General features: G+C 40.1%; 1 protein-coding gene and 1 long non-coding RNA gene across 3 annotated transcripts; both read left to right on the forward strand.

Annotated features, from left to right (window-relative positions):
- The first annotated feature begins 4,872 nt into the window (after window positions 1–4,872).
- On the forward strand, window positions 4,873–6,273 carry LOC130211274 (uncharacterized). Its single transcript, XR_008834991.1, has 3 exons — window positions 4,873–4,989; window positions 5,072–5,129; window positions 5,438–6,273. It is a non-coding gene; the product is annotated as an uncharacterized LOC130211274 (long non-coding RNA).
- Window positions 6,274–9,550: 3,277 nt separating this feature from the next.
- mmp30 (matrix metallopeptidase 30) lies at window positions 9,551–14,098 on the forward strand. Of its 2 annotated transcripts, none has more exons than XM_056442013.1 (11): window positions 9,551–9,735; window positions 9,887–10,003; window positions 10,132–10,259; window positions 10,371–10,519; window positions 10,621–10,746; window positions 10,917–11,078; window positions 11,494–11,692; window positions 11,786–11,916; window positions 12,499–12,664; window positions 12,817–12,920; window positions 13,906–14,098. In XM_056442013.1, exons 1-11 carry the CDS (start codon window positions 9,628–9,630, stop codon window positions 14,007–14,009), a joined length of 1,494 nt encoding a protein of 497 aa, XP_056297988.1. In that variant the 5' UTR covers window positions 9,551–9,627; the 3' UTR covers window positions 14,010–14,098. The 2 variants fall into 2 exon arrangements, with proteins under 2 accessions (XP_056297988.1, XP_056297989.1); XM_056442014.1 differs by having other exon boundaries at window positions 9,704–9,793.
- The last annotated feature ends 2,704 nt before the right edge of the window (window positions 14,099–16,802 follow it).

Genomic DNA, 16,802 nt, shown 5'->3' on the forward strand with positions numbered 1-16,802 from the left:
AGGGCCCTTTCTGCTGGAGCCCATTTTTTTTCATTCATCAGCATTTAGGAATAAAAATGACTCAATGTCATCAAGTCCCCCCAAATGTGTTTCGATATCCGACGGGGCATTTATTTGAGTTCTTGTGGGAATTTTGCCCCGACATGCTTGTACCACATTGTTTTATGTGGTATGTTTCTCTTTGTTTTGTCTGTTCCAGTTTTACAAAGATCAATCTTGTATGAGCATTGCAGAGGGTGAAAAGAGTAAATGCAAGAAAAAACAACACTTGTAATAACTAACCCAGAGTGAGGTCATGCCGGGAAATATCAGACTGAGGCTTTGTAACTTTTTTACAAAGGTTTGATATTTCAGGGCATGACCGAGCGGTCGAGGTCAGTAAGTTGTTTATTTTATGGCATTTTTCGCTCCTATCATTTTGAAATAAAAACTAATTGTAATTGTTAATAGAAAACATTTCATTTTGTTTAGCTCTCATGTCTTCTCACGACACAATGTGTTTTCATTACTTGCTAATTTCAAGTTACAGCGATCAATATAAAAATCATTTGGCTGATGGGTGCCCTTTTTTTTGGTTTGAGCACCTGCCCCCCAAAATGTCTGTGCATGTGCCTCACCTGTCATCATGAAATGTCTAAAAAAAGATTAGGTGGAGCAACAGTCGACCGCACAAGGTCTCAGCATCATGATCAGCTTTGGACACTAAACTGACACACACAGATAATTACACATAAATAAGAAAGGGCCACTTTGTCCTTTTGTGTATTTTCATTAAATAACACAGCGTCATGTGACGTGTTAGTAAGACGGCTACTATTAACCTCACCTTGTTATTAATGTGAAATAATAATATAAATGTACGTATAATAAATGAGCTTCTGATGAGACACGCGCCATGCAGCTTTTACACCATTCACTTCAAATATACAAGTCAATTATATTGAACTGCTGGTATAATACCTGTGAGAGCACAGTGAGACATCACTATGGAGGTTGTCTTCAGCAGACTCATATAAAGGTCACCTGAGGTCAAACGCTGCTCATCCTTAAGCAGAAGGCTGGGTCTTTCTTTTTCTCCAGAGTGGTCTTTTTGATGGTGTGTATGCTTTGACACACTCAAAACAAAGTACCTTTTCCAATGTAGGGCTGGAGTGCAGCCACAGATACTGACTGAACCACTTTGCCTGAAAGCGTAACTTCTTGTGCTGAAGTCGCTGGACTCGGATGAACTTCGGATCAGGCTGGTACTGGTCACTCCCCACGTCCAGGACACTGCTGCACTCACTTCATGACAGTCACTCTGTGGCTCAAACTGACTGTTCCCGAAAGAGCAAAGAGAACTTAACCTCGTCTGCACATGTTTTAACATCATAATAATTCACATTAAGCAGGTAGACAATGATGACACCGTCAGACATGATGATGCACGTCAACACAATCAGTTTAAGTTCTGATGGTCCAGCTGCTGCTTCCTCAGCCTGCACTACATCTGCTCTGGATTTATGAGTTTCCTGAATGCATTTCAAAATGACGCCGGTACGCACTGTGTGGGTAGTTAGCCGTCTGACGTTACTAGCTAATGTGAACTAACGACCTGGGCTACTTGATAGCTATACGTAGCCTCTCCTCTGGGTGGTGAAGACACTTTGGATATCGCTTTTCTTTTTTGGTGGCATTAATCTAAATTTGCCTCAGAGGGCCTTTACAGTCTGTTCACATACGACATCCCTGACCTTTGACCTCTCACATTGGATCAGGAAAAAAAATAGAAAAACAATTTCACAGGGAAAAAAGGGAAGGGACCTTCAGGAGAGCAACAGAGGAGGATCCCTCTCCAGGATGGACACTCTCCTCTGCTCGGCCCACACAGGAGAAAGGAGCCGTGTCACGCCAGGCGTGAGACCGAAGGCCAAAGACCCCGACCAGGAGGAACCGTTTGTTGACTCTGTACACCCATCCCCCCTTTTCCCTCTCCGTTTTATTAAAGGTCACTTCATGTTACTCTACCACTGTCTCTGGATCTCTTGATTTTGTTCAAAATCTTGCCTCCAAGTCCCCCGTGTTGCCACAATATTTTAACATAAAATTGATTGTGTTGACTTAATAAAGTGAAATATAATGCAGCATGTTCCACCAGACACACAAACACTAGCTGAATAACAACAGTATGAGCACCACACAATTAAGAATTGTATTAAGCAGTCCTGCTTAGGAGGCTGATTCATTTTATTTTATCAGCCCGGCTGAGAGGTGCAATCAGAATACACCAAATATGAGGAAGTATTACAGTTATAATTAAATCAAACAAGTGGTGTCTTGATATTTAATACAATCCTGCTCAGGTATGTTCACGAAAGACAATTTGTGTCTTTGAAGGTTGTATGTAGATTATGTGTTTTATTGTTTTTTCTCCAATTGAATATAAGGAGAAGTTGTAGAAACAAGTCACTGAGTCCCACAGGTGATGCTTTTCAATTTAATTCAGTTTATTTCGTACAGCCCAATCTCACAAATTAGCCTCAGACGGCTTTACAATATGTACACATAGACATCCCTGTCCCAGAACCTTGTGATGTCATCATGTTGCCATAGACATCCCTGTCCCAGAACCTTGTGATGTCATCATGTTCCATCAAACTCCTTCATGTAAACCGCTTTACATTTAACTTCACTTTGACCTTGACACCAGCCAAGACAGTCACAACACGTCTTCAGACCGCTATTCTGAATAAATATGCTGAACGTGAAGAAGTTAAGAGCCCAAATGGTATGTTGATTAATGTGTGGATGTATTTGTTGTCGAAGGACAAACTCATTGAAATAGTTTCTAAAATGTCATGGTCAAACTGCTGCTCACAATGTACATTTAAAGTCATTTTAATGTTTCCTTACGGTTAATTTCACATATAAATTAGAGTCAGTTGATACTTGTTTCCGATACCGGTGCTAAACCGGTACTTTTAAAACATACAGGTGCGTAAACCGGCCCTGAACCGATGTTTATTTTTAAAAATGCAAACCCTGATTGTCATCCATCTCTCGGCCTTTTCTCTCAGCCTCTCCATAACTGTAAAAGCTAACAATGTAACTATTCAGTATGCTAGCAGCACAATGTACATAATGTACAATGGTAGGAATCTGATCAGGTATTTCACAAAATGTTGCAAGATGTCCCTTAATTTAAAATCAGTGGCAGTAACATATACATTATTTAACTATGTGTATTCATTCCACACATGGGCATTTGAATATCATTTGATTCAACTAAATAGTACATTTAATTTGAGTGTTATTAGACTGTATGTTTTGTGTTTGGCAGTTGTTAAATAAAAGATGGTCTACAAATGTATTAAAAAATGTCCTCTTTCAGGCGACAATCACTGGTGCGGCTGGCCCCGGCCTTGGTGGTCCAAGCCCCACTACAGCCAGACCCCCTCTTGCACCTGCACCACACACACCTGGGTGCAAGAGGACCTATGATGACGTCAATCCCCAGAGTATTTGCCGGTAAGTGGTGCATCACTTTCCTGTATTGATGATTTACTTTGATGGTCTGGAGATTTAAACAACTTTTTGTTTCATGCAACAGTCCAAACAACCCCGGACCAGCCAGCAAGCGGAGAGCAGAGGAACACGTGGGACAAGTGGTGAGTCTATACTTATATCAATGTAGTTGTCATCATCTGTCTCAGCCTCTACATAACTGTAAAAGGTATCAATGCAGTCGGCTAACAGACAAAATGTACAACGGTAGAAATGTGTTCAGGTGTTCCACAAAAACAAGATAAATGCCACTTCATTTGAAATCAGGGGCAGTAACAACATACATTATTTAACTAAGTGTTTATCATTCTCCACATGGGGATTTGAATATCCTTTGATTCAACTAAGTAATACATTTAATGTACGTGTTATTTGACAGTTGTTTATGGTTAAATAAAAGACAGTATAAAAATGTTGGAAAAATGTCCTCTTTCAGACTCGTGTTGCGGCTCGCTTCAACTTCCAGACGACAGCCAGACCCCCTCTTGCACCACAACCACAACCACGTGGGTGCAAGAGGACCGATGATGACGTCAATCCGCCGGGTATTCGCCGGTAAGTGGTGCATCACTTCCTGTATTGATGATTTACTTTGATGGTCTGGAGATTTAACCCTCCTGTTACCTTCACATTTACTAACATATTTTACCCTCAGGGTCAATTTGACCCCAGCAATTAAAACCTCCAGAAAATTATTAGAATTAATATTGTTTCCCAAGTTTACGTCTGAGGTACTTTGTGTTTGTTTGTTGACTACCTAAATAGCCCTTTAAATATATAAAAAAGTTGATATTTCTTATATGTTTGACACAGTGAAAAACAGCCTGGGGTCAAATTGACCCCAAAGAACACCGACATTAAACATTGAATGGGGTCAAATTGACCCTAAAGGTAACAGGAGGGTTAAACAACTTTTTGTTTCATGCAACAGCCCAAACAACCCCGGACCAGCCAGCAAGCGGAGAGCAGTGGAACACGTGGGACAAGTGGTGAGTCTATACTTATATCAATGTAGTTGTCATCATCTGTCTCAGCCTCTACATAACTGTAAAAGGTATCAATGCAGTCGGCTAACAGACAAAATGTACAATGGTAGAAATGTGTTCAGGTGTTCCACAAAAACAAGATAAATGCCACTTCATTTGAAATCAGGGGCAGTAACAACATACATTATTTAACTAAGTGTTTATCATTCTCCACATGGGGATTTGAATATCCTTTGATTCAACTAAGTAATACATTTAATGTACGTGTTATTTGACAGTTGTTTACGGTTAAATAAAAGACAGTATAAAAATGTTGGAAAAATTTCCTCTTTCAGACTCCTATTGGTGTTGCAGCTCGCTTCAACTTCCAGACTACAGCCAGACCCCCTCTTGCACCTGCACCACAACCACGTGGGTGCAAGAGGACCTATGATGACGTCAATCCCCAGGGTATTTGCCGGTAAGTGGTGCATCACTTTCCTGTGTTGATGATTTACTTTGATGGTCTGGAGATTTAAACAACTTTTTGTTTTATGCAACAGCCCAAACAACCCCGGACCAGCAAACAAGCGGAAAACAGTGGGACACGTGGGACAAGTGGTGAGTCTATACTTATATCAATGTAGTTGTCATCATCGGTCTCAGCCTCTTCATAACTGTAAAAGGTATCAATGCAGTCGGCTAACAGACAAAATGTACAATGGTAGCAATGTGTTCAGGTGTTCCACAAAAACAAGATAAATGCCACTTCATTTGAAATCAGGGGCAGTAATAACATACATTATTTAACAAAGTGTTTATCATTCTACACATGGGGATTTGAATATCCTTTGATTCAACTAAGTAATACATTGAATGTACGTGTTATTTAGCTTTATGTAAGTGTATCAACAAATTCCCTCTTTCAGACTCATTCTGCACATTAGCCACGACGTGAGACGAAGAGGGCTTTGGAGGATATCTCATATAAGGTAGGTGGTGCATCACTTCCCTGTATGAATGATTTACTGTGGTAGTCTCAAGATTCAAAGATTCAAACTATTTTTTGTTTCATGCAACAGCCCGAACAGCCCAGGACCTGACAGGAGAGCCCCAAGAAGGAACATCGACTCCCAGGATGGACCGGATGTTTCTATTTTAATGTTTTGTATTTGTATTGTATTGTATTGTATTTTTTGTTTAATCTTGTACTGTGATGCATTTGAAATACATCTTCCATTTTATTGTATTATGAAATGATCTTCCACTGTATTGTATTTCATTTTCATTGCCATTGTATGTTCTTGCAATTACATCAGCCAGTGTATTTGCAATAGATCTTACATGGCATGGAATTTGAAATGCATCTTCCATTTTCTGTATTATAAAAAGATCTTTCACTGTATTGTATTTCAAATGCATCTTCTATTGTATTGTATTTTATTGTTTTGTATTGTTTTCATCTGTCATTGTATTGTATTGTATTGTATTGTATTGTTTTCTTCTGTCATTGTATTGTATTGTATTGTATTTACTTGTAATTGTATTTTTTGGTCCCCGCGACCCTAATGGATGGATGGATGGATGTATTTTATTGGAAGAACATCAGCCATTGGCTGTCCAATAAATCTTAAATTGTTCCCTGCACTAAAGTCTTTTCCTGTCTCTTGATTATTTTGTTTAAAAACACGTGTATTAAACTTAAAGATATGCACAAGATACATGACGGTAAAATCAAACCCTTATTGGAAATATATTAACATTTGTGTAACTGATTTAAACAATAACTGTAATACAAACTTAGTTTGAATACAAAACAGTATTCTGCACCAAATATATAATAATATTAAATAAATAAATAAGACATTTTGTGCTAAAATGCCAATATACAGTAACATCATAAAATATATATCCAATATATATATATATATAAAAACAACTTTGACCAGTTTTTAAATAAAAATCTGAATTTTAATTAGACAGTGCCTTGCCTGCTGACTGGCGTTTTCTCCAATGCATTTGTTGTTACAGCATAATGCTGTGCTGTACTCGCTTGATGGCGATTAACGCTTTCAATGGCATGTTTCCAATGACTAAAAACACCTATGCTACAGTATGACTCAGTGAATTAAAAGCTGACGTGATGGAAATGTTCAGGTAAAACCTGCATGTGGAACTGAACCACGGGAACATTTACAAATCATATACAAATCATTTCAAAGAAGTGGTTGGTAAAGGTACTCTCTGTGATGACGGTAATACAAGTTCAGGAACATATAATAATACTGATGAATCAGAAGCCTTTGCATGAGATATATTCTGCACCGCCTTGAACTCAACCAGCGCTCACTGCATTTTAACACTCTCCAATATAATCACAGCTCTCACATAAGCACCTGTATTATTAATCATTGTCTAAGTAATCAATATCTCATCACAATGTCAACACTATATTAACACTATATCAACACTATATCATCACAATATAAACACTATATTAACACTATATCAACACTATATCAACACTATATTAACACAATATCAACACTATATCATCACAATATAAACACTATATTAACACTATATCAACACTATATCAACACTATATCAACACTATACTAACACTATATCAACACTATATCAACACTATATCATCACAATATAAACACTATATCAACACTATATCAACACTATACTAACACTATATCAACACTATATCATCACAATATAAACACTATATTAACACTATATCAACACTATATCAACACTATATTAACACTATATCATCACAATATCAACACTATATCAACACTATATTAACACGATATATTGTACTTTGATCAAGTCTTTTTCCAGCATAGCTGTGATTTTCTGTTTTTCTAAACCCCATCTTAGTTTCCTGCTCAGCAGCAACTTTAAGTTGTACTTTGTTTCTTTGGAATTTTTGGGGTGTTTAAATAAACCCTTTTGATTGCCCTGAATTTTGGAGTCGTGCTCTTGGGTCCTGTATTTGGGTCGTGAGACAATGTCAACGCAGCTCCTCACAGCCTCTCAGTTATCAGCCAACAATATTTAAAATAGTGTCACAATAGCATCCTGTCGTCTGTAGCCTAATTATTAGAAGGAGAGCATGGAAAGGAAACCGGTAAAGCTCTGGGTTTCAACTGAGACTCAAATCCCACTTCAACTCAGATGCAATGCCACCGATCTCAGGGATCATAAGAACATGTGGTTGAATAAATCCAGGAACATATGGCAGTATCCCTCCCAAATAGGATGCAGTCCTTTCCAGTCTAGTCTACAGTGGATGTTGTTGCTTTTTTTTGTGTCATCTCTCCATCCAAATAAAAACAATTCAAAGCTTGTGGCTGCCATATTAAATCGTGTGATGCCAGTCAGGCACGTGCACAGATAGAGCCCTAGTGGTGCTCAAGCACCAGCCCTTTTGCCCTGGATGAGAAAAGGGCCCTTTCTGCTGGAGCCTCTTTTTTTTCATTCATCAGCATTTAGGAATAAAAATGACTCTCTGTCATCAAGTCCCCCCAAATGTGTTTTGATATCCGACGGGGCATTTATTTGAGTTCTTGTGAGAATTTCGCCCCGACATGCTTGTAGCACATTGTTTTATGTGGTATGTTTCTCTTTGTTTTGTCTGTTCCAGTTTTACAAAGATCAATCTTGTATGAGCATTGCCGAGGGTGAAAAGAGTAAACGCAAGAAAAAACAACACTTGTATTAACTAACCCAGAGTGAGGTCATGCCGGGAAATATCAGACTGAGGCTTGTTACTTTTTTACAGAGGTTTGATATTTCACGGCATGACCGAGCGGTCGAGGTCAGTAAGTTGTTTATTTTATGGCATTTTTCGCTCCTATCATTTTGAAATAAAAACTAATTGTAATTGTTAATAGAAAACATTTCATTTTGTTTAGCTCTCATGTCTTCTCACGACATAATGTGTTTTAATTACTTGCTAACTTCAGGTTAGAGCGATCAATCTAAAAATCATTTTGCCGATGGGTGCCCTTTTTTTGGTTTGAGCACCTGCCCCCCAAAATGTCTGTGCACGTGCCTGGGGGTGGGCATCGCCAACAGTGGGAGGGGGGTATATTAACAGTATTAATGTGTGTGTATGGATGAGGGTATGCAGGTATGTACATATATATATATATATGTTAATATGTGTGCAGGTCTTTGCATGTCTACCCATATTTATATAGATATTCTTTTTTATTTATATATATTTAATTTTTTTCATGGTACCTTTGTATACGTACAATGTGTACATATTTGCCTTTGCATGTGCATTATCACAAAAAAATAAGCCAATCTCAGATATGATGAGCGCCGGCTTCCCCAGACTCAGGCAAACAGACTGGCCTGGAATACAGAGACGGGTCGACACTGCCTTTCAATCAGGGGGTTGGCGGTTCGATCCCCGCCCTAGTCGATGCATCCTTGAGCAAGGCTTAGATATGTTACTCGACAAAACAGCGATACAAGAAGTCAAGAAGGAGCAAATGAGCCGTTTCTGTCCATGCAGTTAGTTAAATGCACTCGGTCACGTTGACCCACCACACTGGACTATGGTCACTGTGCATCAAAGGTTATCAGAAAGTACATAACACTGAAAACAACATGTTGCCAGTTTGTATTTCCACCAAACACCAGATTTAAGATAGATGAACAAATCAAATCAGTGGCATTTAATTGGGCGCTCAGTGTTTGACTTTGGCTCTTATATTACTGTAAACTATATATCAGTCTTGACTAGTTTAGTGCCCTGTGCTTAGGTCACAGATTATACAGACGCATCGGGAGGTGGATCATAAAGGTGGGATGAAACAAGGCTCATGGAGGCATCTCATTAAAGGAAATGGTGACAACAGAAGAACACAATTAAAACTCCTTTGCAGATGTTTCATGAGTGAAGTTAAAGTGCTCATATAGTCTCCTCCCACATGTTATCAGAGGGGCCAATATTTACTCCCCCCCTTCTGGGACAGGGGTTTGTGGTCACACTTATTCAGCTCATATCAGAACAAAAAACACATCAGCCTGTCCAGGCTGTCTGTATAAGAGGAGAGTGGACTAAGAGAATAATATATTTTTTCTAAATATGTCTCTGACTGATTTTTGGATTGTGCTGCTGGGTTGTTTAGCCCTTAGTCATGCAGCACCGACTATCGCGCCAACAGTTTCACCAGAGGACGAAAACTTTGCGGAGGTAATGCAATATATACCATGCATGAATATTAGTAATAAGAAGTGTCTGGACTGAGCAGGTGAGAAGTCTTTCGAGTTGTGTATAGATAGGAAATAAGCGTTGCCATACTCAGATGAAATGAACTATGAAATCCCTTTTCTTCTGTTATCAGGGATACCTCTCTCAGTTCTACACCGATGTTGGGGTGACAAACACCTCAGTGCAAAGAATCGTGAAGAGCTCCTTCAGAGAGGATCTGCAGACCATGCAGGCTTTCTTTGGGCTCGAGGTAATTCAAATGAATGAAGGCGTTGAAGTCCTGACCCGGTGCCAAATGGCCAAATGTTCCCTGTTTTTCAAACCTCACTTTCACAATGTCTACCATGTTGTCGCCTCATATCCTCCTCTGACTATCAGGTGACGGGTGTGTTGGATAATGAGACTGTGGAGGTGATGAAGGCCCCGAGGTGCGGCGTGTCAGACATCAGCCGATATGGACACTTCGATGGGAAACCCAGATGGGAGAAAAGGCAGCTTACATACAGGTAGCTGGGGCATGCTGTTGTTGTCAATACGTATGTCACTCAGTTCCTATATTTAGTGGTGCATATACAGATGATGATGATGAAAACAACATGCTGATATGGTTTCAACAGGATCACTCAGTACACTAAAGATCTCACCCAGAGTCAGGTGGATGCTGTTATTGCTGAGGCCTTCCAGCTCTACAGCGACGTCATCCCTCTGGATTTCAAACAGATCAACAGCGGTACTGCGGACATCATTATCCTCTTCAAGGGTGGATGTGAGTCTGGATCGAATAAGACATTCAATAACGGCCTGCTGAAACCTTTTCTCTGAATGGAATGACAGACAGATGACTTGGTCTTCTTCATGCTATTGCAGATCACGGGGACTTTTACCCTTTTGACGGGGCGGGTGGAGTCTTGGCTCACGCTAACTCTCCTGGACAGCGTCAGGGAGGGGACACACACTTTGATGATGATGAAAGGTGGACTTTAACCCAAAGTGGTAAATCATCTCTCTCATTATACATCCCCGTCTACCAGTTTAGTTCTCTATAAACGGTTTGGTGTCTGGAAAAATTATATAAAACGACATATTCCACAACATTTCCACACAAATTTGATTTTTACATTAGTAAATGTGTATAAAATGACATTGTAATTTGCTGTCTTGAGGTGTGAATCTGCTGCTGGTGGCGGCCCATGAGTTTGGCCACGCTTTGGGCCTGGACCACTCCAGGGACAGAGGAGCACTGATGTATCCCACTTATCAATATGTCAACACAAACGGATACAGGCTGCCAGAGGACGACACGCGTGGGGTTCAAGCCCTTTATGGTGAGCAAACACATCAGATACCCCACATTCTTTGACTTTAAAATTGGATTACATTAAGATGAGGCAATCTTCTTTTAAATATTTTGCCAAATTAAGGCCAAGCCAAATATACTTTATGTAAGCATCACTACAAAATCTTCTATTCGACCAGTAAACAACTGACATACATGTACCAAAGACAATGTCTTGTGCTTTAATTTGAAAGGAATAAACCGCATTAAAATGAAACTGAATCTTTTTGATATTTATTGTGGTTTGTGTGCATAAGAGTCAGAAGATCTTTAAACATGAGATTAAAGCCTGAGAATAATTACATGTTACTAAAAGTGCATCATTTTCTTATCTATGTTGATCGTCATTTGATGACTGAAGATTATAGATTTCTGAATTGTGATGTTGATAATCCATCTCTCAGGCAGCCGTACAACAGTGCCCACTACAGCACCAAAACCTAAACCACCTCCTGGCCCGGACCCTGGACCAGAACCAGAAGAGTCAGCGGAGGATCCAAACCCAGACCCGCTGCCCAACCCACGAAATGAGCAGTGCAGCCGGGGACTGGTGTTTGACGCCGCTACCTCCATCAGGGGAGACCTGTTCTTCTTCAAAAACGGGTACATTTAGATTTTTATAACAATCATCATGTTTGAGCGGGACATTTATGTAATTACATCTTTTCCCCATTTTAATAACAAAATCCTTACTAGATACTATTGGAGGAAGAGTAGAGCTGCCATAGGAATCCGTTTCACGAAAGTGAAAACAAAATGGTCACAAATCAACTATGTCGATGCTGCCTTTGAAGTCCCATCCAAGGATGTGGTGTATCTTTTTGAAGGTAATATTCATAATGGTTCTGTTAGGTTTTAATACACTCAATTTAACTAGAATGGGCACTCGGTAGAGCGCATACCTTCGCATATCACAAGATTGGGCATTGAATTATGAACATGTTGGCATTAGTTGCATGCCAATTGGACAAAAATGAATCGTGCTATGGTAAAAAAAGATTGTGACCTTTCCATGATTTTGACCTTTCCATGACCTTGACCTTTGACCCAATTGATCCCAAAATCTAATCAAATGGTCCCCGGATAATAACCAATCATCCCACCAAATTTAATGCGATTCAAGAAGATTTTGACCTGTTCATGACCTTTGACCTTGACCTTTGACCCGATCGATCCCAAAATCTAATCAACTGATCCCCGGATAATAACCAATCATGCCACCAAATTTCATGCAATTCGGTTCAATACTTTTTGAGTTTTGCGAATAACACGCATACAAATAAATAAATAAATAAATAAATACACGGCGATCAAAACATAACCTTCTGCATTTTCAATGCGAAGGTAATTAGGACTGTAAAGATGTAGGTAACGACGCGATATAATAACCTCCAAATGTTTCTCTACAGGTGGTCAATACTGGGGCATAAGGGCTTATGCAAAAACAGTCATTCCAGGTTTTCCAAAGTCTCTCACCAACCTCGGCCTCCCCTCTTCAGTCAGTAAGGTGGATGCAGCCGTCTATGTGCCAACTACCAGAAAAACACTCATTTTCGTGAACAACCAATATTGGAGGCGAGTGTCATAATCAAGTCTTTGTTTTATTGTCAACGTTGCATGTGGTCTGTAGTAGATCAAATGAATCCAAAGATCATTTAGATATTTCTTGAGTACAGCAACATACCTTCAAAGCATTTTTTAACTGTCACATTTGTTCTCTCTCGCAGCTATAATCAGGGCAGAAACCAAATGGACATTGGATACCCACGATACATCACTCAGGACTTCCCTGGCATCGGCTCCAAAGTAGATGCAGCCTTTGAGAACTATGGTGAGGAATGTCATGCACGTGACTCATTAACCCCATTCCAGAAAACAGAAAACGATCATCATCGTCGTCATATTCAGTATTTTATATCAGAAGAATAGTTTGAATGTTTTGCTTATTTGCTTAGACATGAAGAGTGTTACCACCTATCTGACAAACAGGATGTTTGTTACCCATTAGACATGAAGCTCCAGCCAGGAGGTTAGCTTAGCCTAGCATACATACTGGAAGCTGCTAGCCCGGTTCTGTTCAAGTCATAAGGGAGTTATGTGGTTGACTATTCCTTGGCCGGTCATCTAATTATTCCTATAGTAACTGATCAAACTAGAATGGGCACTCGGTAGAGCGCATACCTTCGCATATCACAAGATTGGGCATTGAATTATGAACATTTTGGCATTAGTTGCATGCCAATTGGACAAAAATATATCGTGCTATGGTAAAAAAAAGATGTTGACCTTTCCATGACCTTGACCTTGACCTTTGACCCGATTGATCCCAAAATCTAATCAAATGGTCCCTGGATAATAACCAATCATCCCACCAAATTTCATGCGATTCAAGAAGATTTTGACCTGTTCATGACCTTTGACCTTGACCTTTGACCCGATCGATCCCAAAATCTAATCAACTGGTCCCCGGATAATAACCAATCATCCCACCAAATTTCATGCGATTCGGTTCAATACTTTTTGAGTTCTGCGAATAACACGCATACAAATAAATAAATAAATACACGGCGATCAAAACATAACCTTCCGCATTTTCAATGCGAAGGTAATTAAAAATGCGCGATATAGAAAAAGTCTCAGTCACAAACACGAAGGATATTTCCAAATGCAGATATTCTTCTCAGGAGCTAACGGAAACCAAAACAGAGCTTAAAGAGCCTACTAATGCTGATGTGACTGTGTATCTACTGGATGTGTTCATAGGTAATCACAATAACATCAATACTTGCATATAACTTCAATCTTCCCTCCCACAGGGTACCTATATTTCTCAAATGGCCCCAGACAGAGTGAGTACTACCTGCCGTACAGGAGAGTGATGCGTGTGTTGCTCAACTACGGCTGGCTCAACTGTTACTGAGAACTCACGGACACGACTATTCAACTCTCTCTGTCCAACATGTCTCTGCAGTCTAAAAGAAATGTAATAAATAAAAGTATTATCTTCTGCTTCGATGTGTGACGGCAGTTTTCAGAGACAGTAGGCCTATCAGAGACAGCCGCACAGGCGTATATTAAATAACAGGCTCACAACATGGAAAACGTTTAGCGAGTGATAACCAGTCGATTGGATTCTGTAAATAATGTTGTTTACTTGTTTCGGTAATTCTAAATTGCATAACTTTGGATGTAAACTAAATGGGTTTCAAGTTACTCTTTGAACAAATCCAGTGGTTAGATTCTACTGTACACATTTCCATAAAAGGACCCAGGAAATATATTTGGATACAACATTTAATAAAGTCAGAGGATAAAGCCACATAAAATAAAAAATACCCAAGTACAGTAAGCACAGTATTTACAAAGGTAAACAACGCATATTCAATTCAATTTTCAAGCAATAAGGTGTAGATTGTTGACTCTATAAAACACATACAAGTAGTTAGGAAGGTGCACATTGTCAGTTTCTGTCCACGCAGTCAGTTGCAACATGAACTCAAGTCTTCCTGTGATGTTGAAGTCTGTGCAGAGCAACTTTAGCAACATCGGCGTCATCAAATGTCAGAGAGAACTAGTTCCAGCCTCAACCAGTGGACCTCAGTGCCTTGAAAGAATGTCATGTGATGTGAGTTGACTGCACTGGGTTGACCCAGCACACTGGACTATGGTCTATGTACGTCAAACGTTATCAGAAAGTACATAAGAACACTGAGAACGACACCATGGTGCCAGTTTGTAGGTGTGTTCCTGTTTTCCACCAAACACCAGATTAAAGATGCATGAACCAAGCAAATCAGTTTCATTTCCCTATTTACTTCCCCCCCACATGAGCTTTGCATATTTTATTCAGCTTAAATCGGAATAATATGCACCTCAGCTCTGCCTTTATAAGAGGAGAGTGGAATAAGAGAAGAATACGTTTTTAAAAATATGTCTCTTGCGTATTATTGGATTGTGCAGCTGGGTTATTTAGCCTTTAGTCATGCAGCACCTACCATCGCTCCAAAAGTTTCATCAGAGGACCAAAACCTGGCGGAGGTAATGCAATATATATATACCCTGCATAAATATTAGCAATAAGAAGTGTCTGGACTGAGCAGGTGATCACAGGGTAACATCTTGCATTTGAAGACGCTGGTGAGGAGAGAGACGAGACAAGTCTTTCGATTTCTGTCGTTCTTCCGAGTCCACCCAAAGATTCTTGAACACAAAACTTTTCACTTTTACCGAACTTCGAAATGTCCAAAATAAAAGACACGAAAAAGACACGCGACAATTCTTCCGCTTCAGTTCAACTGCAGTCCACCGTCTGTGTTTCTACACGTGTCATTAACGATTCACAAGAACATTCACCACTTGACGTATTCTATTGCTTTTTAGTCATCTGATTTTCTTTTTCTTTGTATGAATTAAGTTGAATTGCATAACATATATCTTATCCTTCAACTGTAGGCTACTGAGCATCTGACTGCACTATTTTTTTACTTTGTTGTACTATTTTTAACTGTTGGTTTCACGATATGTTTTGTATGTATTGTATTTTGTCCTTTCTGTGGACCCCAGGAAGATTAGCGGTCGCTAAGGCGTCAGCTAATGGGGATCCAATAAATAAACAAATAAACAAATAAACATTTTGAATAAACAGAAGGCAAAGGCGATGGAAAAAAAGAGACGAGAAGAATCAAAGCTAGGATTTAAATTTCCTTCAAGGTCACTCCTCTCTTCTCTGAATTTGCCTCTAAGGAAAATAGTATTTTACCTCATTATTCAAAAATGAATGAAATGAAATTCTCTTTTGATTGGGCTGAAAAGTGCAAAGTCATTTAAATGTGGGCTTTATCGCTCTACGTTTACAAAACCTCACTCCCAGAAAGTGCTGCTGAATGTAGACATTTGATGAATTCCCTCTATGTAACCACGAGGACTGATTAGAAGTGACCTGTAGGTTCTCTTGTTGCATCGGGCATGAGAGAAGGCGAGGCGGCCGCCCTATGCAAAACACAAAGGCTTCCAGACTGCAGCTTATCTGTCCTCGACGCCGCTTTGCGTCTTCATTGCGCTGCAGGACTCCCTCCCTCCATCTTCGAACACAAAGACAGCGATGGAGCAAACCTTCGCCCGTGTCCAGCTCCTCCTGAGCTTGTCTGCAGCTTTTGCCAAGTACGTCCACATCCCGGAGACGAAGTACTGGCAGGAGGCTCAGGAGTACTGTCGGCGGTATTACACCGACCTGGCTCCCATCAGTAATAGATATGACATGCGGCATCTTCGGCGGCTGACCAACGACACTCATTTAATGTGGATCGGAATGCAAAGGAATTTAACAAACAGAAATGAATGGATGTGGTCAGGAGGTGGAGTGGTGTCCACATCTTTGTGGGCACCGGGTCAGCCCAGTAATGGAGGACTTGAAAACCACGGGGCAATTATTGACTATATGTTGCACGATGCAGACACAACGCATTACAAAATAACATTCTTCTGCTACAGTGCGGTCGTGGTGAGGGAGAGAAAGACTTGGGAGGAAGCCTTGGAGTACTGCAGGGAGCATCACCACGACCTGGCCAGCGTGGCCTCGGACACCGAGATGTTGCTCATCCAGAAAGAGTTGAACGAAAGCGAGACCACGGCACACGTCTGGATCGGTTTGCGTTTCCTTCCCGGAGGCTGGCTGTGGGTGGACGGGCAGCCGCTGGCTTACGAGGCCTGGGGA

The sequence above is a fragment of the Pseudoliparis swirei genome, chromosome 20 (assembly GCF_029220125.1).
Source record: "Pseudoliparis swirei isolate HS2019 ecotype Mariana Trench chromosome 20, NWPU_hadal_v1, whole genome shotgun sequence".
Classification (NCBI taxonomy): domain Eukaryota; kingdom Metazoa; phylum Chordata; class Actinopteri; order Perciformes; family Liparidae; genus Pseudoliparis; species Pseudoliparis swirei.

Bases quoted from the DNA above. Each gene is read 5' to 3' on its own strand.
- mmp30 (XM_056442013.1), top strand. From the start codon at position 9,628: ATGTCTCTGACTGATTTTTGGATTGTGCTGCTGGGTTGTTTAGCCCTT. The intron at 10,004-10,131 runs GTAATTCAAATG...TCTGACTATCAG, and splicing joins AGGCTTTCTTTGGGCTCGAG to GTGACGGGTGTGTTGGATAA. The intron at 11,693-11,785 runs GTACATTTAGAT...AATCCTTACTAG, and splicing joins CTGTTCTTCTTCAAAAACGG to ATACTATTGGAGGAAGAGTA.